Raw genomic sequence first — 26759 nt, 5'->3', positions numbered from 1 at the left:
TCTGGGCAGAGCCCCCCCCCCTGTTTTTGCAAAACGAGACATAGCCGTGAGGTGGTAATTGCCTACTCCCCGGACTCTTTCACAGTGGAGGTGTCGAGTGGATTGGTGCGCTCAGCAGGAGCGTGTGGTCTTTGAGGCATGATGATGCCCCCAAAAGCATGGGCAGGTGTGGGTCAAATGGTTGGGTCCAATGTTTTAGGGTTACAATGAATCACCATAACTTAACTGAACTGTATTGTATCATTTCTGCACTACTGCTCTGGTTGGTCTAATTTCATCCTGTATCATACTCAACATATGCCATGGATGTCTTATTAGTCAAGTTTGTTGGTTAAAACAAAAAAAAACTGTTTATCAAAAGCAAAATCTTCAGGTAGAACACCCTCCAGTAACCTTACAGCCACGTTTTTTACTCTGGTTAGAATTGTTAGAACTTGGGTGGGGGGGAGAGAGTACACCATCAGACCATTTTACTCTTAATGGCTGATATTTGTCACCAAACACAAAAAAAGGTGATGGGAGGATGCTTGTTTAAAGAATCACCATTTGCGGCAATTGTGCGGGGTACCAATCCAACCCATCATTATTTTGTCCACCATGTCCAACAGGAACACAAGCATCCCAAGACCAGTTTTGCCCTGACTGGGGCTCGTACTCGGGTGTAGCTAGCCACTTAGGGCCGTACATCAAACACACAGAAGGGAGGAATCACTTCTTTGTATACTTCAGGGTGACACCCTAAGTGTGAAGTCTAACAACAGTGATGGGTCTTGGCTCTCACTCAGCAAGGCTGAGCCCTACAATTATAGAACAGAACAAATGCCAATGCTGAGACTGACTACTCCCTTATTTGTTAACCGATTTCATGAAAAAAAGCATGAAATTCTGCTTTAAAAATTGCACCTTAGTCATAAAACAAACTCTTCAATCTTCATTTATTTTTTCGAAGAACGACATAATTTGTTGTGCATTTCAGTACAAAACGAACATGGGCACTACAATGAGACAAAATATAAACAAACTATGAAATATTCACAAAACTTCTTATCAATATATATCCCATACACTTGGCCAATTTCACATTCAAGTCCCATTCACACAAACATCCATCCTACAACAAAGGTCCCTTTGTCACATTTAAATGAATATTGGACGATTAAAGCAACAAGAATACAACAATTTGAGTTAATCAAGTCTTTTCTCGAAGTAATTGTTTTCCTATATACAATATTAACTTCTGGGTGACCAGGCACCAGGTCGGTCGACGCGTTTCGAACCCCGACTGTTTAAGGGTCCTCCTCAGGACCAACAACTTTCTTCAGTTATCCAGAATATGGTTGAGATCCATATATGCCACAATCCATACGTCATACACAGAAATCACTGATTAGCGCTGCGCGAACGGGTCCAGGTTGGAAACGACAGCCATGAATCCACATGATCCACGGTTGTTCCTGTGAAATGTACCAATCGTCGTGTAAAATTAATTGGCTGCTGCCTTTCTGTTTGTTCCACAAACAAGCGTTAAAGTGTCCTCAACACCCCGTGCCACTGTATTAGGCAATTCATTAAACTTGCTTGCAGCGTCCGCTGCTTCAATTGCGGGTCTTCTTTGCCGTCAAGTGTTTGGAGGCTTCTGACTTCGTTATGGCGGCAATTCCATCCCTGCCGTTCGAATGTAATACTTGGATATTTTTCATTCACCAGTGCCTAATACGCTGTAACACACAGCACTCTACCTTGCTGCAGAAATTAAAGGAACCTACCTAAATTTAGCAGGTAGGTTAGTGACGGCAAGCGTGAGTTCAGTGTAACCCCCTCGAACAACCTTCCAGCTGTTATCCATTCATTCTTTATCATCATTCAACTTTAAGGTAGATCTTTGGGCTCACAGAAGAATAATGCTGTATGGCAGGTATACACATCTGCCTACCAATGGAGACACCAGTGACAAATATGAACCCTTCATGAGAAATGCTATCTCATTGCCCTGTCTGCTGGCATGGAACAGCTTCCTTTTCAAGCCAGTGGCTGATGAAACTCTGTTGTCCCTGCTGGGAGAATTGTGGTTTTTGGGTCAACGTAGGTCAGTCAGGTCGAGATCAATTTTTTCATATCTGGCTCAAAGAATAACATGGCTTGAAATACAAGTGATTTAAATTGAATAACTGTACTTATCAGTTTAGATCCTGAAAATCTGACTCGGATGCTTGGCATAGGTGGACCGCACACTTTAAAGGGAATAGAAATAATAGGTTTTGAAAGTGACATGTCTTGTCAAATGGTGAGAGTTTTGCCTTGTTTTTTTTTTATATATATAGAAGCTTAACTTGCTGTTCTGGACATCACATCCCTAAGTGTGCACGTACAACATGCTGTGTTTACACCACAGGCCAGAATCCCACAAAGAATGCCCTTTTTATGTGCCATGTGGCTGACTTCTCCATCTTGATCTCCTCTTTTCAAGGTCGCAGGCCCAAGGTCACTGGCTAGAAGCACGCATTCTCCTTCTTACTTTAGAGAGTGCACAAATAACTGCAGATTCATTATCGCCACTCAGAGACCTGACCTGTTAAATCCCTGGCACCCAGGAGGTGTGAGAAACACATCACAGGAATAATTGTCACGAAAGAGCATCTTTGTGTCTATTAAGACATAGTGCAGGGTGAATAAATTCTGCATCCAGGAGACAATAGGAAGTGCAGTAACAGCAGTCTGAAGGTGCAATCGTGATAAAAACATGACTATCTCTGTCAGCCTGCTCCATTATTTATGAGGGATGATAAAGGCGACGCTGCAGACTGCTGCTATGCAACTCGCCTGAGAATTTAGACTTCCTGCTAAATGTCATCTGGAGCTGATCAGACGTGACATTTAGAGGATTGCTGCACGCGGGCCGCTGCAGCCTCTCTTAAATTCCTTAATGAGAATTGCGCTAATATTCTGACATTAATAGCATTTTGTCTGTATAAATCCGCAGCGCTGAGAGGTGCTGTTCTGTGTTTTGTTGAAAAGTAGAGAATTTGCAGGGTGTCAAATTCACTTTTCGTGGGGCTGAGTTGCAGTGTGTCACCTGGCTTTGGTGCGCCTCGTCATTATGCGTGATTTTAATAGAACGAGAAATAGTATTTTAGAATATTATCTGTCAGGAAATACACGGAAGCCTATATTAAAGGCAAAAACTGAAGAATGCACAACTTCGTTGCAGACATTTACTAATATTTTTTACTTTATTTGTGCCTGTATTGTTTTAACCCATTCTCTTTAACGAAAAAAATAGCACTATTTTCACTACATGTAGTCAAAACCTGCAATCAGTACAAATGATCACCTTTTTGCACACTAGTTGTGACAGCTATACATACGATGCACTCATTGCTCACAGTCGAGTTGTGCAGACAACTTAAATTTAAGAAAAAATACCTTTTGAAGATTTGCATATCCATCTGTTTGATATTAAATCTAGGACAGGAAATGCTCCTTACTTTAATATGAACACCGTGCAGTACACATTGTATTAGTGGAAGTGGCTGAAACGTTCTTGAAGCAAATACTTAGCATTACACGTTTTATTTATTCTAAACAGAGAGTGGCGCGTGATCCTTGCATGCTACACGGTGTTGTCAATGTGCAGCCTATCTATCAACAGTGCGTGTTACTGTGAACGGGTGCTGTTTGCAGTCCATGTCTTGCTCTGGGCAAAATCTTCAAAGCATTTGTTGTTTTAGGCATTAAATATGTTTCACTCGGTAATTAGGAAAATTCATGCAAAATATAATTGGTGTCCATTCAAAAATGTCAAATCCAGTTAGGCATATCTTTATAATGTTTGTTAATTAGGGGGATCTGCAGCAATGAGTTAAATGGTATTAAAAAACAAACAGTTCTGTCAGCACCCATTAAGATGGGCGCAGAGAGTGTGTGTGAGTACGCAAGTAACTCAGTGAGATGGTCGGCTGTTGAGCTCACTGGTCTTGTCTCTCTTTCCCTCCCCAGTATTTTAAGAAGCAGAAGCGGTTAATACCTGAAAGGACAGTCTGGAAATATTTTGTGCAGTTATGCAGCGCGGTCGAACACATGCACTCGCGCCGGGTGATGCACAGAGGTAATATTAAATCTCTCTCTTTTTATAATTCATTGAATATTAATTAAACCTTCCCATTAGCAAACACCCCCACTGAAAAACAATTGTGTTGATGTTCCCCTCCTGAGTGCATGAGTCGCAACAAATTTGAAGTGGATCTCGCTGTGGGTTGCGCTATCTGGTTGACTATGGAGGTCGGTGCCGGGGAGGTCGCAGCTAAGATGGCTATTCTGTTTTCCAGACACTGGTATTAGGTGGACCTGTCCAAGATGCTATTAGCAAGTCTCAGAAGAGGACAACTTAAAGTGGTGGACACAGCGAACTCTGAAAATATGTGTCCAATCGGTTGAGTGGGGCATTAGCATGGGCGTGTGATGGTGTGTTTGTCGCACATGAATAGCTGACACCAGCATGCTGAACAAGCCTCATATATATCATGTCCACCTCAACTTCCTCCATCACCCCCTCCCTTTTTTAATGAAACCTGGAACACTAGAGATCACTTAAAAGCATTAGAAAATATACAATTTATTGAAAGTTTTGGTCCTGAGTAGAGTATTTTTGTTGTATTCGATATTACTGTGGTGCATTTTCTTATCTGTGTATTTTGGCTCCTCAGACTTAGTAGATTTTTCATGTCCTGGTTTCTTTTCTTTCTGTTTTTTGTGTGCATGCTTCTCCAGACCTCTTGCAAAAGCCTTTAAAAACCCCATGGTGGTGCATGTCAGTGGTGTCTGTGATGTCTTTCAGTCACATTTATTCACATTACCCTGTGTAAGTACTAAGTACTGCATACCAAGATATCAGAGTGGTTAATTAGCTAATAAAACACAGAAAGCAAAGCACGCTAATTAACTCCAAGGCATAAGGAAACTGCATTGTTCATTTAACACAAGCAAGCAATTACACTCTGTTTAGGTCTGCCCTAGAGACCGCTTCAGCTGTCTGTTGTCAAAGACGTATTGTCCGCAATACATCATACTTACAGTGAGCTTTGGCTCACCCCATTGGTGGGCTTTCTTGTCAATCTATTTGCTTGCTTCTTATTCAATGGCTTTCATTCTTCTTGTGTTTGACTCTCTCCTGTGCCACAGCCTCTTGATAATTCTTTCTGGTTAGATTACTGACTTATTCCCTTCAACAGCTCACATCAGCGAACAAGATTTTTCTTTCCCAGCATTCCATGGGGCGCTCAGGTCTTTTGTTTCTCTTCCCTCCCCTGTGTGCTGCTTCCCTTTTCACATCCCCTCTCCGCCTCCATTTTTTCAGTGTTGCTTCCCGCACCACTCCCAATCACGCTTTGATTTTTTAATGTTTTTTTTTTTAAACGCCTTGGCCTCATTGTCATCACTGTAGACTTTTTATTTATAGCACTAAGATTGGCATCTCCCATATCTTAAGAGATAGACAGTAGATTTGGTGTACAGGCATATATTTGATCATGTTTCAATAAAATGAATACAATGCAAACCTTACAGTTGCCTTTCAGCACACAAAGTTTTGTTTTGAATTTGTAGTTAAGTTTGCAAACACTTTGACCAGAAGTGCTGTACACAGTAACAATTTGTACATATGAGTGGACACATAACATATTTGATAATACATACATGGGATAATGGAAATGCAGACGGTGAACTTTCATGCTAAACACAAAGTTAAACCTGAGCAGAGGACAAGTACAACAGAATAATAATCAATAATAATCAGTGGTACTTTGGGGATCTCTGGCCAGGTGTAGAGGTAGTCATTGGAGGATGGGTGGAGAGCTTGTTTAGCCTTGTTTTAGAGTTGTTAAGTTGCTTACAGCAAGTTTCCAGTGTCCATTTAATTTGCTTGCACATGAAGAGCATTACACCTTAGTTGTCAAAGTATCTGAAGATATTGGGCACCGGGGTCTCTTGGTAGAGGGGGAAGATGGGAGATCTCAGTAGTCGAAGAGCGTGCCACATCATGAGGACTGATTGCCTACCAGCAAACAAGGTGCTCTGGGCTCCCATTTAGTCTTTGGTGTTCGCAGAAGCAGCCAAGAGTGATTATACCATCTGCATTTTCCATTGGTTGCTTTAAGCAAGGTTCTGAGAACTTTAATGCACACACCGACAACGCTAAGGAATTCATGAAGTAAGCGGCTAAAATGTGGATTGGGTTATATTTCCATCACAATATGACGGTTGCCTTTATAATTGTACACTACAGGGCCATTATCATTACAATGGTACAAGTGTCCTTGTTGCAGAAGGAAGCCTCTACATGCAGGAGAGTGCTGTGCAGACTGCTGAAGGCCGAACCTCGATAACCACTTCCTCTTTAAGAGCACCAGATGACTGTGTCCCCAAGAACATCCTATAACCTGCCTCAGCTTTGCTCTTTCAAAGAACTATAACTTCATTACTTGCCCAATTGGTACTCCACATGCAGTTTTTAATTACACACAATGGAAACATTGTCCAACACCACCAGTAGGGAGCTCAAAAACATACCGGCAGAAGTTTGCATATTTATTTTTTTACAACAAACTGTGTTGGTCAAAGGTGAACCAGAACACAAACAATTGTTAAATGAAAGCTGAGGACTTGAGCACAGTTTTCCTTATGGCATGCAATCATCTGATAACCTTACACTCTTGACATCGCTGGTAAGTAAAAGCCCCTGAGTCCGGTATCGCTGCCATGCTCTGGTATAGTTGGTGCCAAGTCTTTGGATGCCTCAGAAGGCATACAAAGGTATTCCTCTGCATGTGTCCTACTAGGACCTCTGGTCCTTGTTAGATGGGGACAGTGGTTCTCTAGAAGGTGGGTGTGGGGCACTCCAGGGGCCTAAAGAGGACGCCCTCTGCACGGGGCTGTGCATGCATAGGTGTATGACCTAATAGAGTTTGATGGGGAAATCCACAGCCCTTAAGAAAATAAGGCCTCTTATTTATAAAGCACATTGACCAAAAGGTACAACTCTTGGTAAAGTGATAATCCAGCTTCACCACTGTCATTCGGTTTTATCAATCAAAACATTTATCGAAAAATGTCTACCTGCAATATATCAACCAGAGCAATTAGTAATCAAGTCATCAGTCACTGACAAAAGCACCCCTCCATCCATTTAGTAGAATTAGTCCCACCACACCTACATACCCAGTATTCGGTGTCAAAATGTGTTTCCTGGCAATTGGTTTTGTATGCTTTGCCTCGGTGACTTTTGGAAGTCAATCAGCTGGCTCTTCTGATTGACAAATGCCCTGTTTCTATGGTTGTGGACTAACTAAGATTATCCCTGGCTTATACATAGCCACTCCTGTATGACCATCATTTAAATTTGTGCTTAACCCACACTTGGCTTTAATACGGTCACATGTTTGGCCTCTTGATGAGCGTTATAACGAACTGCGTTTGGAATCCAGATAGAATCAGTCACAGGGCCATTCTCCAACTCTTGGAAAATTGTCCTAAGAAAATAAACTTGCTTCCTGGTTATAACTGGAACTGAATTGCATTGCAAGGGACTTCGCATGAACAACGATGGCTAAATAAGTGAAAAGCCTACGGTATTCATCAGGCCAGATGTAATGTTTCTTGGGGGAGTGACAGCAACGGAGCGGCAGGAGTGCAGCCCTGTACCCTCTCATGATTGTACGTTTTATAAATTGGCTCAGAAGGTAGAGTTGGAGAAGTGCTCATCGGAGAGAGAATAGGTGCAGTTAATCTAATACTGCGCTGTTCACTATCTGCCTTATTTGGTCATGACTTAAACCCTTTCAAAAGGACATCCCTTCTGAAAACCTTTTCATGTTGGCATTGCGAGTTGCAAACTATATGTGCTCTCACTGCAAGCAAGGAGTGCTGAATGTTGTGCATCTAAAGCATAGTCCTACTAGCTAGAGGATTGCACAAGACTGGTGACTCATTGCTTTCACTGCAAGATGCTGAGATCATTGACGTTTGATCAGTGCCCTTGGTCTTTTTTGAATTTGCGTAGTTGTTTTACTGATAGATGGTGTCGCCCCTCCAACGTTGGTGTCAGTTGCTGCTGGTAGTAGCTTCTGTATTGCTATGGAGAATGAATGCTTTGGAGAAGCTGGACTTGGTTTTATTGAATAGCTGCAATGTTTGCTCAGAATGCATTGCAGTAATGCAACTTGACTAATAATACCCACTACAATGTGAAGATAAGACCTCTGTAACAAACAGATTATGCTGTTGCCTCATTTCTCTTTGTATGTGCCGGAGCAGGTGGCCCAGATAATCTGATGCTCCAGTATCAGAGGTACTTCGTGGACTTCACCAGGTTATTAACCTTTGTTTATTCATACATATTATGGTCCAAACTGGTGGACTATTGTTGACAGGGCAGAGGGCAGAGCCCTGACTAGGGAAGAACCGAGAGGACAGCGAAGGCGCCACATCGCGGAACAATGGAGGGAGGTCCTGGACACTTGGGAGCACCCAGAGAGGGCAGGCAGCGATGGAGAAGGGCCTTGGGAGGGAGCTCAAACAGGTGGGGAATAGGCACACATGGCTGGGTAACTTGGATCAGGCGGCAACACCTGGTTCGGGGTGAGGGAAATTATTTGATAGGCAAGGGAAGTCTTGGTGTCCTTTGGTATTGTGGAATGGGGTGGACATCGGAGCCCCCCTGAACCCTCCACATGGCCAGTTGTGATCTGGTTGCAATGGGACGTCGGCTGGGGATGGCTTGGGATTGGCCCCCGTGGGCCCTTCCGGCCCCGCTGGTTGCGCCCCCCCCATCCTGGGACTTGCCTCTAAGCCCTGATGCTCTGTACACCACCATGCACATATTGATTATTAGTGGAATTTGTTAAGTAGACTTTTGGAAGGCATCCCCACTGTAGCCCCTTAGACAATCTTAGTGTTATAACTGTATGATGAATCGATTTAACGCTACACTACTAAGCTTTCTTCTGTCGCAGACACCAACATGTGGGGCTGTTTCTCCTGTATGTACTTTAACTGTTGCAGACCCTCGGCATGGGTGGCTCTCATCTTGACTGGGCATGAAATGTTAGGGGGGGTCTCTTGTCACTGCACTGTACTGTATTTCACTCGGTGAATGAAGAGCTGTTCTGCCTTCCATTTTATAAATGCTGCTGAACGAAATGCTAATAAAAATATATTTTTTTAAAACAAATATGGTAGCTGCAACCAAAAAAGCTTTCTGACCCCAGGTAGAAGTTCTCACCTTGCAGACCACGACCAGAAAGGTTCTGCTGGAATGTAAGGAATCCGGGTGGATATAAAGAAGGAATTTGTTGGCCAAGAAGGATAGGGTTGGCCATGAATGATAGGGTTGACCATGAATGATAGGGTTGACCAAGAAGGATAGGGTTGACCATGAATGATTTTTTTATGCATGATAACTATGGCCTTGAAGACAATACGGTATTCATTGGGGAGACGGAGAGAAGAGAGCAAGCTAGATATGGTCCCTAAGCAAGGGAGGGGAAATATACCTTGCTGCCGCCATTGAAATCTTTGATTTAACTTTTTGTGAAGGCCTAGATAACATGCGCTGGCATAATCCAGGCATGTTTGAATAAGTGTGGTAATAACCAGTTCCTGGAATGAGCTAGGAACCAAAGGCAGGACTTTTTTTTAACGTTTTAGGTGACAGATGAAGGAACTTTATCAACACTAATAAACTGCAACTACAACAAAATTTCCTCTGTAAAACTCTCCAACCACAGTTGAAAGCTTCGAGTGCGACTTTGCAAATCACAACTGCGGGCATCAGAGGAAGTTGTCCTGTAGACTGCAACACGACCCTTATAATTTTTCTTTTGCAAAAAGAGAATTTTTTGCAATTGCAACCATTGGACCCCTGGTCCTAGTTCCAATTCCATCGCTTTGCAAATGGTGACATGGAAGTCTGTTCTTGGCAGCCATCTTTTCTGTATTTGCCGCTAGTCACAGAGATTCACAGAAGTAATCTGCCAAGTGAATATGAATGAAGGAGAGTATCGGCAACCAGCTTCGTTTCACTGTGCCGATTGTTCCATCGAGCCCAACACGAACAATCGCAGGCGCTGCGCAGACAAAGCTCTGCCACGCAATCTGGCCGATTCTGCGTCTGCCACGTCTATTGCCACATTTAGTGTGATGTTATTCTGTCTTCAAAATCAGCACCAAAAATGTAATTGTTCTTTGTTTTTCTGACTCGACAGGTTTTAATCCAGTATGATCATTTGTAAAATTATTTATTCAATTATGGTTGCATCCAAGCTCAAAGGGCTTGTTGTTCTGGTCAAGTGGACAAGGGCTATGTTTCTAGTGAAGTACAACATATATTCAATTAGGAACTGAGAGCAATAAAATAGAGGTACATGGGAAATAATTGTAATTCTTGAAAATGTCGAGCAAGCAACAAAGAGAATCTGAGCATCTCAGTGCCCTCTGTGGATGCTAAACTGTCTTCATTAACTTATGAATTTACAAACCACAGAAGAAGAAATGGCTCCTGGGCTCTAGTTACCCAAACATAAATTAGTAGATTTCACGAGCTTTGCAAACTACAAAGCAAGCACAATCCAGCCCCGTGGATGGAGAGAGCTTCACACTTCAGTTCACTCTAGAAGCTAAGCAAATTTACAACAAACCCTTTGAAAGTACAGGCACCGTATCCGCAGCCGCGGTATTTGAATATTCAGCATTTCAAACGCATTGCGCGCTGTAATAATAAATAATTTAGCATCGGATAGAAATACATTTCAATTACTTTGCACCTCAGGAAAGCAAAGGGAAATGATCAGTTCTTGGGCAAAGTCCCTTTATGGAGTTCGAAGGGAACATGTGTGTTGGAGAAGAAAGCACTAATTGTCTACGATGGTCCCATAATGACCCCATGACACAGAAGGGTTCAGGTGAGACATGATCAACGATCTAAACATTTAAAAGTATTACTACAGCCTCAAGATGACATTGCTTAACAGTAATACTTGTATTGTATTGTAATTGCATTTATATAGCGCTTACTACTCCTGATGAGGCGTTGAAGCGCTTTTTCGGCGAGTAGCACGCTACTCTGGCACCCATAGAGGATTAGTGTTGAATTAGTTTAGTGAAACATGCAAGTACATTTTAAGTGGTGGATAGGTTAGTCAGTTATTTGGATTGGGAATGATAGCAGAAGGATAGAAGAGGAAAAAAAAAGGTTTGTATTTATATAGCGCTTGTTACCCCTCATGGGGTGTTGAAGCACGCTGCTCCGTAAACCCATAAAGGATTAGTGCTGAATTAGTATGGTGAAATATGAAAGTAGTTTGAGTGGTGGATATTATTCAATTATTTGGAATGCGAAGGGTAGCGGAGGGATAAAAACGAAGAAAGGTTTGCATTTATGTAGCACCTGATGGGTGTTGAAGCTCTTTTCTGGCGAATAGGATGCTACTCTGGAACCCATAAAGGATTAGTGTTGAAAATTAGTATAGTGAAATATGAAGTAATTTGAGCGGTGGAGATGTGATTCAGTTATTTGGATAGAGAAGGGTAGGTTACGGGATAGAAGAGGGAAAGAGATTTGTATTTATATAGCGCTTGCTATCCCTTGATGGGGTTTTGAAGCGCTTCATTGTCGAGTAGCACGCTACTCTGGAACCCATAAAGGATTAATGGCTCATTGACATTTTGTTAGGTCTGCTTAGAGACTGCTTTAGTTGTTCTGAGTGCATGTAATCACAACACTTTATTAACATGCAGCAATGAGAGTGGGGCTTTGCCTCACCTCCTTTGTTTATCATCTTTTCTAGTGTTTCCATCATCAGCAGCAGTTGTTTGCAAGCTCATGAAGTAGCTCTGTAGCTCATAACTGATAGAGACAGAGTCAATGCAGAGCCCACAACAAATACAGTCAAAAGGGGCTTTGTATAGGTAACCCAGTGAGAAATAAAGCAGAAGAGGACTTTACAATGTGAAAGCTGACAGATGCAATAGGAAAATACAAAAAGAGTTGGCCAGCAAGGGGTTTTGTTGATTAGCTATTTTACAGCACCATTAGGACCTGTATTGAATCATGAAGGTACCTGGGTCTGAAATCGATCAGTGGCTGTTTTGGATTTATTAATTTCTTGGAAAAAGAAGTCCAGTAAAATCAAAACATACAAGTGTTACCACACTAACACTATATGTACATTAAATGAAGGAACGGAAAGACCAGGATTTTGTGTTATTTGAAAGTTATTATTCAAATCAAACAGGGTACATACATGGATATTATTTAGATATTCAAGGTACTGGTAATATCTTCCTTTAACATATCTAAACATTAGGTCCTAACTGCTCAAACATATAAACAATGATTTCAACCCAATTCTCAGAAGAAAATCAAAGGATGGTAAAGACTCAAAATATGCAGAGATGGGCTGAAGTAGTCGACGTTTCGGTCTTTTTGAAGGTTTTCACAAGACCATCATCAGGACAGAAAGGTTTTATATACAATTGATGACCCTTCACTTAGTTTTCTTGAATATACGTCTACTTGGATTTGACCGCAACACTTTAAATCGTGGCGTTGATTTAGGGCAAAGAATGATTCTTGTATGCCAAAATATCACCAATTACCTCTTGGTCTACATAGGAATGCAGTCTGTGATTGCCATCTAGGAATCCAGATTGAGTCGATTTCCAAAACACTTGTAGATTTTTAGAATTTTCCAAAGTGACCGCATCAGCGAAGGCTTCCAGTGAGTCCGGTAAGATGCAATAGGAAGCATATTTTTTTTTTTAACTCTCTGACCGGTGCAATGTGAAAGGTGTTTTTTATAATGCCCTCTCTGGGTAATAAAATAGAAATGCGTTTTACATTCCTAGCTATGACAAAGGCAGCTTCATTAGATCTTGGTCTGAGGCGTGGTACTGGACCTGAGGCACATGTCCTGAGTTTGAAAGGCTATCCTCTTGCTCTGAGGGTGGCTCATGATCACAGTCACACTGGCCTGGCACTGTCTCACATCACCTGGCTGACACTGTGCGGCACCGTATAAACAGCACGTCAGAAACCATTGGCAAAGACAATAGGCCCCAGAAACATATCGTCTTTGCCAATACTTGTTTAAATTCAGGCATCCCGCTGGGAATTTTAATGCCTTTGTTACACCCTTGATATTGCAGTCTACCTTTAGCACTTAAAGCCCATTGTAAAAAACTACAATCAGCAACTTCAAGTGACACTGCATTTCTGTTCTTCCTCCCATCATATTGTAAAGCACTGATTTCCTTCGGGATCTTGTTTGCGCTGTATAAAACTTTATAAATATATACTAAAGGGTGACAACGTCAGGCTGTAGAAGCAGCTTTCTAAAAGAAGAATACTAGCATTGAATTAATAACTTCGACTTGATGGTTGCACGTCTGACCCTATTTTCAGAGGTTTATGCAAAAGCCTGAACAATTATTCTCCCGGAAAATTACACCCCGGAATGCAGCAGAGTCATATGGAACATCCCCTACTGAAAACCATCTATAGGATGAAAAATCAGGCCCTAAGTACGCCCAAAAATGGACTACAGTAATGACATGTTTGAAGGCATTAACTCGTCCAAATTGAAGACCATCAAACCCTCCCAAGCTCTGCCACTAAATGGCAAAACCACTCAACCATGGACCCTTACTCCATCGTCTATCAGAAAGATACGCCTGCAAGGTCTTGATTTTTAGCGCTCTGCCTTTAAAAACCTTTCACAAGTCATTGGCCCCAAGCCACAAAACTACACGCGCACGTTCCTCAAGAATCTTGCGTCTCATCAACCCTTCCCTGTTGAGATGTCTCCCCCTCTGACATGGAATATTCACAGTTTGAAGTTCTACACTATGGCGCTCTCTTTGTCAACAACGGAGCACCTCACAGCGCACTTCATCCTTTCATTAATCCACCTGCATGCTCTCTGCTATCTTCCAAAGCGCGTTGGGTGTATTACAAAGGCGTGAATAACTTATTACCTTTCAATATTCAGCTTGCATTCCCTCGTGCATTGACTGCCCTCCCGTGTGATGTCCTTGTTGTCTTTTTTTTGGAAAACCTATTTGTAGTGAGGGCCTGGATTAGTAACCGGCGAGGCAGAACTTGGTCCTGCTAGGGGTGCCTTCCACATTGTGGATTACAGAAGTCTGTGAGTTTCTCTGCCATTGTGATCTGATCCGAAGCAGGGAATGCACCATACTCCATAGAAGATGTGACTCCTTATTCAGAGGTAAGGATAAAGTGCAAAAAAACCTACTTATGACAATCTAGTCTGAATCCCCTACACATCCTGCAGAGCCTAGACCTCCTCAGAAGATGTATGGAAAGTGAAAGAAAATAAAACTTTGCTGATTTGATGATGGGAGAACCCACTCCTTTCCCACCTCTAGGAATCCTGGGAGACTTGGCTTCATTCTCGACTTGAATCGTGGCTCCAATATCCTGTCACAAGAGTCTGACAGACATTTATCTGAATATCCCAGCAGGATCATTGGTGTCCTGGTCTGCTATGCCTGGCTTTCTGGCTGCTGAGCTTGGTGGACCCTGGGAGAAGGGTAATGGTAAGTTCAAAAGCAAAAAACGTATTTGCATCTCATCCCTACTTTATATGATGCCATCTGGACTGGTCCACAGTCGGTTAATTGGGCCCTGTTTTCAGCCTTAAACTATGTGGATTGTGTTGCTGGACAAAGCTATACCAGCTCATTAGCTCATCAAAATGGACACCTTCAGCCACGGATTAATTCGAGTCTTCACCTAATCGCCCTACCTAAAAAAAAAAAACGTGCACATTGTATTAAATGATTACTCCCCAATCTGTGATTCCGAAAATGCAACCCTGCTGCACTGATGACTTATCCGCAGATTGTGGCTATCCTTAATTTAACCTTATTATGCACAAGTGTGTGTCTTCATATAATCTTATTATGCACAAGTGTGTGTCTCATTTAATCTTATGCACAAGTGTGTGTCTCATTTAACCTTATTATGCACAAGTGTGTGTCTCATTTAACCTTATTATGCACAAGTGTGTGTCTCATTTAACCTTATTATGCACAAGTGTGTGTCTCATTTAACCTTATTATGTACAAGCGTGTGTCTTCATATAATTATGCACAAGTGTGTGTCTTCATGTAGCCTTATTATGCACAAGTGTGTGCCTTCATGTAACCTTATTATGCACAAGGGTGTGCCTTACTAAACAGGCGTGCATTCGTGCCTCCTGGTAACTATCAGAAGGGTCGTTGGACCATCAGATTAGTAGCTGCCTCCAGACACTTTTTTTTTTTTACAAAGAAATATCCTATTTTTGAACCCACTCTTTGTAGTTTAATGACTGTACCTTTTTCTGAACAGACTGCTTGATTCCCGTTATTAAAAGACATTGACTATTAATCATGGTTTTTCCCTGTGAGGAATGGCCGTGGTGCTCGAAATGGAAGCCAAACTTACTTAGGAGCACAGGTTGCAGAGTTACAATAGAATCAGCGGCAGCATTAAAGCTGTCACTGTTAATGTGCAAAACCAGCAGCCGGTCATGCATAGGGACATGTGCTGCTTAAGTGACTTCTGAGTATTCACGAAATAATAAGAGGCAGAAGCAGGGTACCATGTCCCTGATTAAGATGGGTTTGGGAAGCCTTCTGCCTGAATCCCACTTAAAGGGACGGTCCTGCCGTCTCGCGCATGCCTCAGGACTGCATTGCATATTACCTATTACACCGGTAATAGTGCTGGTGGCAGAACCCAAACACCGGAGCCGCATCCCCAGGTAGAGGCACTTTCAGGTCAATATTTCTGCAAGCTGGAGAGCTGCTCTCTAAAGTGACGCAGTGCGCAAGGCCCTTGCTCGTGCACTTTGATGATAGGATTTTTGGTGGACGGGGTCAAACCTTTACCGATGTCAGAGTCCAGTTCCTTGACACTCTGCCACATAGAAATAGCCACAGCAAGAGGAATCTATGGCATTCGGCAAGTGCATAATACTGGCTGAGAAGAGCACTGTTTTACTATTCGCAAGTATATGAAAAAGTGATGGATGGCATGCTTGAATTAATCTCAGCCACTGGTACTTACTCGGGCCGCATCCCAGTCCATCGTGATTTTACGCACCATGCCACCACAGTTTGGACCCAGCCATAGGCCAATCAGTCTCGACCCTGCTCCAGTGGGAAAAGCCCAGCCTGAACTGCCAGGCCAGGCCCTCCTGAACCAGATCAGAAGAAACCTAGGACTGGTTTCGACCTAGTTAGGGCTCTTCAGACAGGTATAGATTGGTTCCGGTGGCCCAGTGTGCACGGGACCCATGTCTGGGCATACCCGGAGAACTATTTATGGCTCAGTCCTGAACTGGGTCACCATCTTCATGGAAGGTGACATGTTTGGAGTTAACTATCTGCAGCAATAAAAAACAGAACTTATGTTCTGAAAGAACTTAAAAATCAGTGTTTTTTTAAATAGGCTTTGCTCTTCCTTAGGTCTTCTGTGACCTTTCCCGGGAGTTTTGACTTACTAGCGCTGGGACACTTCTGTTGAAGTAGCTATGCGCTATAAGTTCCATTATTATTATTATGCAGTAGATTGCACACAGCCAAACACTACGATGGCCAGCAGTCCTCTCTTTAAGGTGGACAAAGAGCCAGAAAAGGAACTATAATAGCTAATGAAATTAATTTAGCTGAAACTATGTTCAACAGGGATTACAAAGTCCTCGGCTGAACAAGAGGAGGCTTTTTTGGTGCACCAAACAAATGATGGCCCAGAGCTGCGACATGGGACCTCTCTCTTCAAAACGGGAGCGTTAACACTGCGAGCGCGAAACATATCCAGAGAACATCCACTTCCAGCTGTAAGCCCTCCCCAGCGTCTAGATCTTGAAGATATGTTCTTCATATTTGTGGTGTAATGCTTCTTTTCTTTCGAGAATAGACCCACTAGAGTCAAGATCCTATTTATAAATTGTTGGGTAGAGAGCAGAAATGACTCTATGGAGTCACCGCCACACATCTAGAAAAAGTGAACAAGTGATGTGTCCTAAATCACTGCATATTTATTAACTCAGTCCAGATGATACTGAAATAAACTACCAAAAAGGAAAAGCCAACGGTTGTCATTGTCCTCACTTGCTCCCTGTGGGCTCTGTCTTGAATTGCAAAACCTTCAGTAAAAATACTCGGAATATTCCTTTTTTTTTCAACATAAATCTACTACGCGAGCATGCTCGGCAACCCCTTCAATGGCACTGCGCGAGCATGCTCGGCAACCCCTTCAATGGCACTGCGCGAGCATGCTCGGCAACCCCTTCAATGGCACTGCGCGAGCATGCTCGGCAACCCCTTCAATGGCACTGCGCGAGCATGCTCGGCAACCCCTTCAATGGCACTGCGCGAGCATGCTCGGCAACCCCTTCAATGGCACTGCGCGAGCATGCTCGGCAACCCCTTCAATGGCACTGCGCGAGCATGCTCGGCAACCCCTTCAATGGCACTGCGCGAGCATGCTCGGCAACCCCTTCAATGGCACTGCGCGAGCATGCTCGGCAACCCCTTCAATGGCACTGCGCGAGCATGCTCGGCAACCCCTTCAATGGCACTGCGCGAGCATGCTCGGCAACCCCTTCAATGGCACTGCGCGAGCATGCTCGGCAACCCCTTCAATGGCACTGCGCGAGCATGCTCGGCAACCCCTTCAATGGCACTGCGCGAGCATGCTCGGCAACCCCTTCAATGGCACTGCGCGAGCATGCTCGGCAACCCCTTCAATGGCACTGCGCGAGCATGCCCGGCAACCCCTTCAATGGCACTGCGCGAGCATGCCCGGCAACCCCTTCAATGGCACTGCGCGAGCATGCCCGGCAACCCCTTCAATGGCACTGCGCGAGCATGCCCGGCAACCCCTTCAATGGCACTGCGCGAGCATGCCCGGCAACCCCTTCAATGGCACTGCGCGAGCATGCCCGGCAACCCCTTCAATGGCACTGCGGGAGCATGCTCGGCAACCCCTTCAATGGCACTGCGGGAGCATGCTCGGCAACCCCTTCAATGGCACTGCGGGAGCATGCTCGGCAACCCCTTCAATGGCACTGCGCGAGCATGCTCGGCAACCCCTTCAATGGCACTGCGCGAGCATGCTCGGCAACCCCTTCAATGGCACTGCGCGAGCATGCCCGGCAACCCCTTCAATGGCACTGCGCGAGCATGCCCGGCAACCCCTTCAATGGCACTGCGCGAGCATGCCCGGCAACCCCTTCAATGGCACTGCGCGAGCATGCCCGGCAACCCCTTCAATGGCACTGCGCGAGCATGCCCGGCAACCCCTTCAATGGCACTGCGCGAGCATGCCCGGCAACCCCTTCAATGGCACTGCGCGAGCATGCCCGGCAACCCCTTCAATGGCACTGCGCGAGCATGCCCGGCAACCCCTTCAATGGCACTGCGCGAGCATGCCCGGCAACCCCTTCAATGGCACTGCGCGAGCATGCCCGGCAACCCCTTCAATGGCACTGCGCGAGCATGCCCGACAACCCCTTCAATGGCACTGCGGGAGCATGCTCGACAACCCCTTCAATGGCACTGCGGGAGCATGCTCGGCAACCCCTTCAATGGCACTGCGCGAGCATGCTCGGCAACCCCTTCAATGGCACTGCGCGAGCATGCTCGGCAACCCCTTCAATGGCACTGCGCGAGCATGCTCGGCAACCCCTTCAATGACACTGCGCGAGCATGCTCGGCAACCCCTTCAATGGCACTGCGCGAGCATGCTCGGCAACCCCTTCAACGGCAACCCCTTCAATGGCACTGCGCGAGCATGCTCGGCAACCCCTTCAATGGCACTGCGCGAGCATGCTCGGCAACCCCTTCAATGGCACTGCGCGAGCATGCTCGGCAACCCCTTCAATGGCACTGCGCGAGCATGCTCGGCAACCCCTTCAATGGCACTGCGCGAGCATGCTCGGCAACCCCTTCAATGGCACTGCGCGAGCATGCTCGGCAACCCCTTCAATGGCACTGCGCGAGCATGCTCGGCAACCCATTCAACTGCACTACACGTGCATGTTCAGCAACCCATTAAATGGTGCCACTCCCTTTATCACACTAACTTACCTGTGAATTCAAACCACTGTACAAAAAAAAAGCGCAACCAGTACGACATAAAAAAACATCTAAACAAAGGCATAAGTTATGATTTTGGACATTCTTAGCTAAAAAAACGAGTAGTGGCCGCAGTTAAAAAAACAAAAAGTATGTCATTGCAGGTCATTCAGGTGGGGCCTTACACTGATAAGCGGGGTTATATGTTTTCTGATGTTCGTCAATTGCAACCCCTTTCTTTTGTAGAAAATAGTTGTAGGCTCATCAAAAGTTTTCATTTTTAGTTATTATCTCTACCACACATTGTTTAGCTCGGCGTTGGTTTAGGTTCATAGCATTCAACAAAATAGGTGTTCTGTCCTCTCTCTACAAGCTTCCTTGTGACGTGACAGACTCTTTAATGAGTGAGAGGAGAGGATTTGTTTGGATTCAGCCTTTAAATGTGCAAAGCTGACCAATCACAGGGCTGAGCTGGGAGCCACACAGCTCCTCGTCAGGTATGCCACCGAGGACTAATCCTAGGACTCAATCTGTTTTATTTGAACAATTCATCTCAAAACTATTTCTACGCTTGGACATTCTGACCTCTTAGTGTAAGGGACTGGACCCCCAGGGAGCTGCATTGATAGTCCTGTTGAGTAATGCTGGGTGCAGTCATCGGGCAAAGGTCCCTCACAGGCTTATAAAGAGGGGGCTAGGTAGTACAAGTGCTCTGGGCATTTTAGCCGCTGCAGGGTTTGGACTATGAACAGGAGAGCAAATAGAGCTTTGCTAGTGCAAGTTTGACGCTGTTTCATGTTCCAAAAGTCAGGCACATTTGGGCTCCTTGGCCTTGCACCCTTTGAAGGCTTAACTTGTTTCGTAGGTAGCCCTGTATTGATGGCATTGTATTGAGTAGTCGTGGTGTGTCCAGTCCATCGCTGTGATGAGCTCCACCAAGTATCCAATGTGAAGAAATATATGTTTCTCACATTTTTGGCCCCTTTATTCATGGTGTGGACTAGAGGTGAATAAGAGAGAGCTTTGCATCAAGGATGGTGCTGAAGTTCCTTACTTTCTGTGAAGAAGGTGGGCTGGTGGCTCTGCGTCCGTCCTCACCTCCAGGATTTTATTTTGGTCTCCATTCATGTTCGATATCGCTCCTTCCCCAATAAAACGTGGTGCTGGCATCAGGTAATGCAAGTCTGGTTTTCTTTGCGGTTTTCCATTCAGAAGCAGATATTAGTGTTTTTAGCATATTTTGGAAATGTATCTGGTAATTCACGAGGAGCTCTGTCAGCAGGCATATTTAAATTATAATGCGCCAGCAAGAGAGGTGAGTGACCCTTAAAGTACATCTCCTGACACCGGGAGTAAAGATGATTCCACTGACCCAGTGGGTATGGTATGGAAGAAAGCATGAGATCCAAGCCAAGGTTGGTGTATTACATTTTGTGGAGGACCCCTTGCCAGTGATTTGGTCAGACCATTTCCTGATAAATTCGCCTGGCAAATACAGAATAAGCTGATGCAGGCTGGTATGGCCTACAGGCAGCAAGGGAAAATTGTTAATAAGAACGACCCTGGGGAATTGGGTATAGCGTTCGCCAAGTCCATTCCCTTGCTCTCAGGAAAAATAGAGGATCCACTTGGGAGCTATAATAGCTGGATCAACAAAGTAGTTGATCAACTCATCTCCTCGGTCCAGCTTAGGTGCAATAGGAACTCCCCCACAAATTCTTGGTTTTCCGGCCTCCTAAAATTGGAGAGATAACAGGCAAGAAGTTAGAATGCAAATGGAGACAGGAGTATAGACCAGAGGATAGAGAGACATTTAAAAGAGCTCAAAAGAAATACTATGCTTCCATTTTTTAAAGCTAAAATCCTTTACTCTGAGGAGCGTATTGCCCATTATAGCAATAATGGCAAAGACATTTTTGCAATGATTAAAGACTTTCTCTCCCCCAAAGCGGAGATGTGTCCATACGCCGTCGCAGGAATGGTGCAATGAACTTTCAAGTGTCTTTATCAACAAGGTTCGTTCCAAGCCAATTTTGGTGCCTGTGATAACCAGCTATTGGTGATGGACTCTCCTTTTGTCAAGATTCCTATCCCCTAAGGCTAAACTAGAGGTATTTGAAGCCATATCCTTGAGCGACTCCCTGGTAGCCTTAAAAATTCTTAAATCCAGTTCACCTATTGATCCCTGCCCGACTAAACTATTGTCAGGTGCAACTGAGGTTATTAACTGTGTGGTTTATCCCTATCCTCAGCCAGGGTACCTTCTACCTGGAAACAGGCCATGATTGTTCCCCTGCTCAAGAAACCCTCACTGGATCCTGCTCTTCCTTCTAACTAAAGCCCCATTTCCCTTCTTCCAGCAGTGGCCAAGGTCCTGGAAAAACAGGTCAACAATCAGCTATCTGGCTTTGTGGAATGGCATGAACTTCAGCTAGCCCAATCAGGTTTTAGATCCTTACACAGCACGGAAGCAGTGCTGGTTGAAATATCTGAAGCTATACGTGAAACCGTAGGTTCAGGGGGCAGGGCAGTTTTGATCCTTTTGGACCCATCGGCTGCGTTCAATGCAGTCCTGCATGCACTGCTCCTGGCTCGCGATCCGGAAATCGGCGTGGTAGGGTCAGCGTGGAATTGGCTTAAATCCTATCTGTATGATAGAACACCGCAAATCTGGATCTCACCCTTTGCACGGTCTCCATTTTTCTGATTATGGGGGTTCCTCAGGGCGCTGTATTGAGCCAACTGCGGTTTAACAACTATGTGTCTCCCCTCATTCACCTAGCGGATAAACTTGTAGCCAAAGACATCTCTTATGCGGATGATACTCCACTCCTTTTCTCCTGGAAAAAAAGTGAGATAAGCTTTATCCATGCAAAAAACTGCCTGACCGCAAATAATCAGTGGCTATCACGAGCCCAATTGAAATGTAATGAGGACAAGATATAGATCCTCCTTTTTGATAACTTCCCCCCCACAGTTTTGACACTCTTTTTAGCCTGACGAGTCTCCCCTGCCTTCACCCCATGGGGGTCCTACTAAGAACTTGGTGATCTGGTTTGATGATAACTATGCTTTGGCCATCAGATTAAAAAACTATCGGAAATATGTTTTAGTATGTTGAAGGTACTGAAAATATTCTTACCACTGCTCCCCATTACTGCAAGGAAAACTGTCGCCCAAGCCTTGATCACATCCTGCATTGATTCTGCCGACGCGTTGTGTGTTGGTCTGCCTGGCTACCTCTTAAATAAAATTCAGGTTATTCAGAATGCAGCGGCCAGACTACTATTGAACCTCCCTAAGAGGGTAAGCGTTAGGCAGCCCCTTCATGGCCTCCACTGGTTGCCGGTGAAAGAGAGGGTGAAGTTTAAATCTCTGGTAATTGTTTACTCTGCCCTCTATGTTCATGGTCCGGCCTATCGGAGAGCAAGATTCAGCTTCTATGCTCTGACTAGGCAGATATGTTCCTCCACCAAGCTCATGGCATGCGTCCCCAGGTGTCGCAAGCAGAGGACTGGTGGCAGCTCCCTCTCATTGATGGGGGCTGTAGCCTGGAACCAACTCCCAGTGGAGATGCAGGCTCTGAGTGACCCAAGGCTTTCAGAAAGAGACTGAAGACCCTACTTTTTTAGTTTCTCTGTTTCACGTATAACCACCTGCAGGGCACGTGCCGGGACACTCCCTGGAGTAGCTGTGTGCGATATAAGTGCTGTTTAACATAACATTTTTATTTCAGGTTTCAGTAGCCTAGGCTCTCGCGTCCTGGTACTTGGTGGTGATTGTAGGCATCATATTTAATCATACGATCAGAGTATCCATTTTTGTTTCAAGGCAACTCCCCATGCATTTTTTGCTCCGTAACAAGCACATGAGAGGAGTGCAGCACTGCCTGTTTGCAAGCAGGTAAGAATTCAATCAACATAATTCTCTGTACCTGTTTGAATGATGTGAAGTCTGTGCCGCTCAGCAACAATCCGAGGATTTTCAGCACCTCACAGAAAATAGCCTTTTTACATGCTCGGGAGCTGTCCATATACTTAAAAAGGGCAGATTTCTAGACTTTTGACCCCGCATAACATGGCTGCCTAAGCTGATGCCCTAGATCCGCTTGTACACAACTCACTGAGCAGCCCTTTGAACGCACACATTGGCTCCTTTAAGATGTGCTGTGGCTGCATGCCACGCACAACTACATCCATCAGCTTTAGCAGTTTTTCATCTTTCTGGTCTCCCATTACATTGGGAACCTTGTAGGTGAGTATTTAACAGTTCATCCAGTACCTGACTTTTGCAGACTTTAGATAGCTCCGAGTTTTATTTCCCAACTAGCAGCCTGCCCCGACGTTGTCCGGGGGCATTGAGGCTTCAGGGCCAACCGCCCACCCATGCCCCCGCCCGCCCCGACATTGCCCCGACCCCCTCCAGCCCCGCCACGCCTCGCCTTTGCCTTTCCTGAGCCGCCAAGACACCTATTTGCTACACGGACCAGATGGAAGCAGGGCCAAACGCCCGCCCCTCTCCCACCCCGACTCGCCTTTGCCTTACCTGAGCCGCCGCTAATGCTGGTTTTTTCTTTTTTTTTCAGGGACGGACACGGAGCAGATGGTAGCAGGGCCCGCCCCCCTCCCGTCCCGTCCCCCTCCCGCCTCGCCTCACCTGAGCCGCCGCTCCTCCCCGCGCTCCTCACTTCACCGCCACTCCATGTCCGCCGCTCCTCCTCGTCATCACGCACGTTGCGGCCAGCGCTACGTCGCGGCCAGTGCAACGTCGCAGCCGGCGCTACTTTCAGGGGACTACTTTTTTTTGTTGTTAAATTTTTAAATTTACGTTTATTTTTTATTTTTTATAGCCTATGTCCATCTGCACACCCTGGCAATTTCAACGATGTATCGGGTGTGTGGATTGGCGCTGTGGTTCCCGAGTTTACCTGGCTCAAAGGTTTGTGTTCTCTCTTTATAATAGTAGTATAGATTATAATAGTAGTATAGATATAGATGTATTATGGCCATCGTCGTTATTTGGTCATCATTTCTTCACATTTTGGTTCAGTTTTGTCCACCTATCTAATAGGGTCATAAATATGTATTTGTTATATGCGACAGGCTTCTGAAGGCTACATTTGTTCAGAGTGTGGTGAGAATTGACTCTGGTGAGGTGCATTACTTAAAACAGGCAACACAGGACATGCAATGTTTGTCATTCACTTCCTTGCATTATTACATTCATGCAACTCTTAATTGAGAGCCCAAGTCACTGCCCAATTCTAATATTTTAAAAAGCGCCTTCAGTACTTTAATTTCCCTGTAATACAATTATATCTTCCTTGGGCACAACCTTGGCATCTGGAACTAACAAAAATCTGGAGCGTTTTAAAGCTTATTGTAACAGTACTCTACAGTAACCACACCCTGTGTTTTGATGTTTTGCAGACATAAAGCCCGCAAATGTGTTCATTACCGCCACCGGAGTCGTGAAGCTCGGAGATCTAGGACTGGGCCGATTTTTTAGTTCGAAAACCACTGCAGCACATTCCTTGGGTAAGATCCGACCCCTTTTAAAAACTGCACCTAACCGTGCGTCATTCATCATTCGGAATTGCAGTGGACCGAAGGTTTGCTGGTAATGAGATGTGTGTCTTAGAAAGTACCTTAGAAGTATTTCAATATCAACACATCTTCTTACAATCAACATACCCTGTTTCTTTTTTATATATAAAATAATTTGATTCGAAAATACCCTCTTGCTTTTCAGAAATTCAGTGGTACTAAATGTTGCAAAAATGAATGGAATTGTGGAAAACTCACCTACCTGTTTAGGACTGGCTCATTTAGGTCCATGTTGGAAATTGTCCACTCTACCTCGTCCCACTACCAGAAAGTTGGGGTTTCCAAACAGGGCAAACTGAATTAGAAATAAGGAAGTATGGCTGAACCTTTTTCCAGCATGTTCTGATTACATTATTCTATTGAGGCACTGACTGAAAGCCGGAAAACAATTTTGGAATGAGTTTTCCTTACTTTTAGTATAGATGACCTAGAGTGATGCTAAACTCCATTGCACTCTCATCCCATGCTTGGTGTCCTACTCCATTGAATGCCAAGCCCATAATTCTTTCCTTCTTTTTGCTACCTTTGGCACATACTGTTTGAAAGAAAAATACAGCTTATTCTGTAATCATTTCCTAACTTGCCCCTTTGTAATGCATCCCTACTAAAACAGTGCTAGTAATTATGAACATGTCCATTGAATATAGCTTCCATTGGAACAAGGACTCCCTTTTATTAGTAATGTAAACAACCCCTACTATATTACTTTTTTTAAAGAATAAACTTTTTATTTTTTAATTTCAAAAGTTTGTCTTATATGTATATTTTTATGTGTGTGTATGTATATTTATTGGAAAAAAACAAAGGTTACAGAGACATTATAGTTGGGAAATAGGATTTAAAAAACTGTAGAAATTCACTGAAATAACCAAAGATCACAGGGACGCTATACTTAGGTTCAAATTTTACACACATAAAACAATGGAAATACAGTAGTTCTAGTTATGACAAAAAACTATAACTCGTGCCTTTAGGTGACTAAAACAAGCGCTCCCATCATGCACAGTGTTCTCATCAATAATTTTATTGCAAATATTGTATGATATTATAAATTATGTCATAGAAGATGTGATGACATGTAATATGTGGGGTAATTAGAAAGGCATGGCAAGGGTGTGAGTTAACCCCTTCCATGCTCATGACGGAACGGTTCCGTCATGAGCGTCGGTTGAGCTGTGCTCATGACGGAACCGTTCCGTCATGAGCCGAAAGAAAAACGCTATTCTGCAAGGACATACTCACATTACCACATCATATGCAGAAGATGTTCTACTATACCTTCGGGATGTTCGTATAGCCATCCCAATAGCCTTGCAGGCACTCAAAGAATTTGGTAGAGTTTCAGGGCTAATGTTAATCAAGACTAAAACATATATTTTACTCTTCTAGGCCCATGAGGCGCAGGTGCCTGCTGGAATTGATTTGGGTGGTCTCAAACTAGCTTCACGCAAAATGAAATACTTAGCAGTCAACATTTATGAGAAGCATCCTAATATAATCTCAGACATTTTAGATTGGACTTTGCCTACCGCCAGAACATCCATGAGATTTTGGAAAACATTGCCCCTTTCACCCAGGGGTAGGGTAGCTATAGCTAACATGATCCTTTTACCCCGTTTTCTATATCATTTCTTCACTCTCCCTGTTGTAGTCACAAACTACTCTTTCTGAGTTGTTAAACCAGTACAAGAAGATTTGATTTAGGGGAAATGGTAAACATAGAATGGCCTTATCTAAATTTTACTTTCCTATATATGAAGTCCCCTTACAGTTGCTGATTTTGAGATTTACTATTTTGCGCCGCATCTCCAGTGGGTTGCGCTGTGGCTAACATTAACTCAAACACCAGAATCAAAGTATATAGGCTTCACGTTGAAGGGAACACTGTAGCTGAAACTTTTTTCGGGGACAGCGGCTCTCTAATGAAACACCTCACTTGTTACTAGTAGTCGGACATTGCTGGCACAGATATATTCAATAAATCAAACAACACGCTGTATACGCTCCAGAGCTACC

The 26759-nt window shown here is 44.3% G+C and overlaps 1 protein-coding gene across 1 annotated transcript in view; it reads left to right on the top strand.

Annotated features, from left to right (window-relative positions):
- Positions 1–24674, top strand: part of LOC147663560 (serine/threonine-protein kinase Nek6-like) — a gene marked incomplete at its 3' end in the record, with an annotated part of 502329 nt that extends 477655 nt beyond the window's left edge. The window contains exons 7-8 of the mRNA XM_086950359.1: positions 3997–4105; positions 24567–24674. Coding sequence (XP_086806485.1) covers positions 3997–4105; positions 24567–24674 — 217 coding nt within the window. The remainder of the gene's footprint in view (positions 1–3996; positions 4106–24566) is intronic.
- Between the last annotated feature and the right edge of the window lie 2085 nt (positions 24675–26759).

The sequence above is a fragment of the Lissotriton vulgaris genome, unplaced genomic scaffold (assembly GCF_964263255.1).
Source record: "Lissotriton vulgaris unplaced genomic scaffold, aLisVul1.2 SCAFFOLD_360, whole genome shotgun sequence".
Taxonomy (NCBI): Eukaryota; Metazoa; Chordata; class Amphibia; order Caudata; family Salamandridae; genus Lissotriton; species Lissotriton vulgaris.
This window is presented reverse-complemented; position numbering and strand designations above follow the sequence as displayed.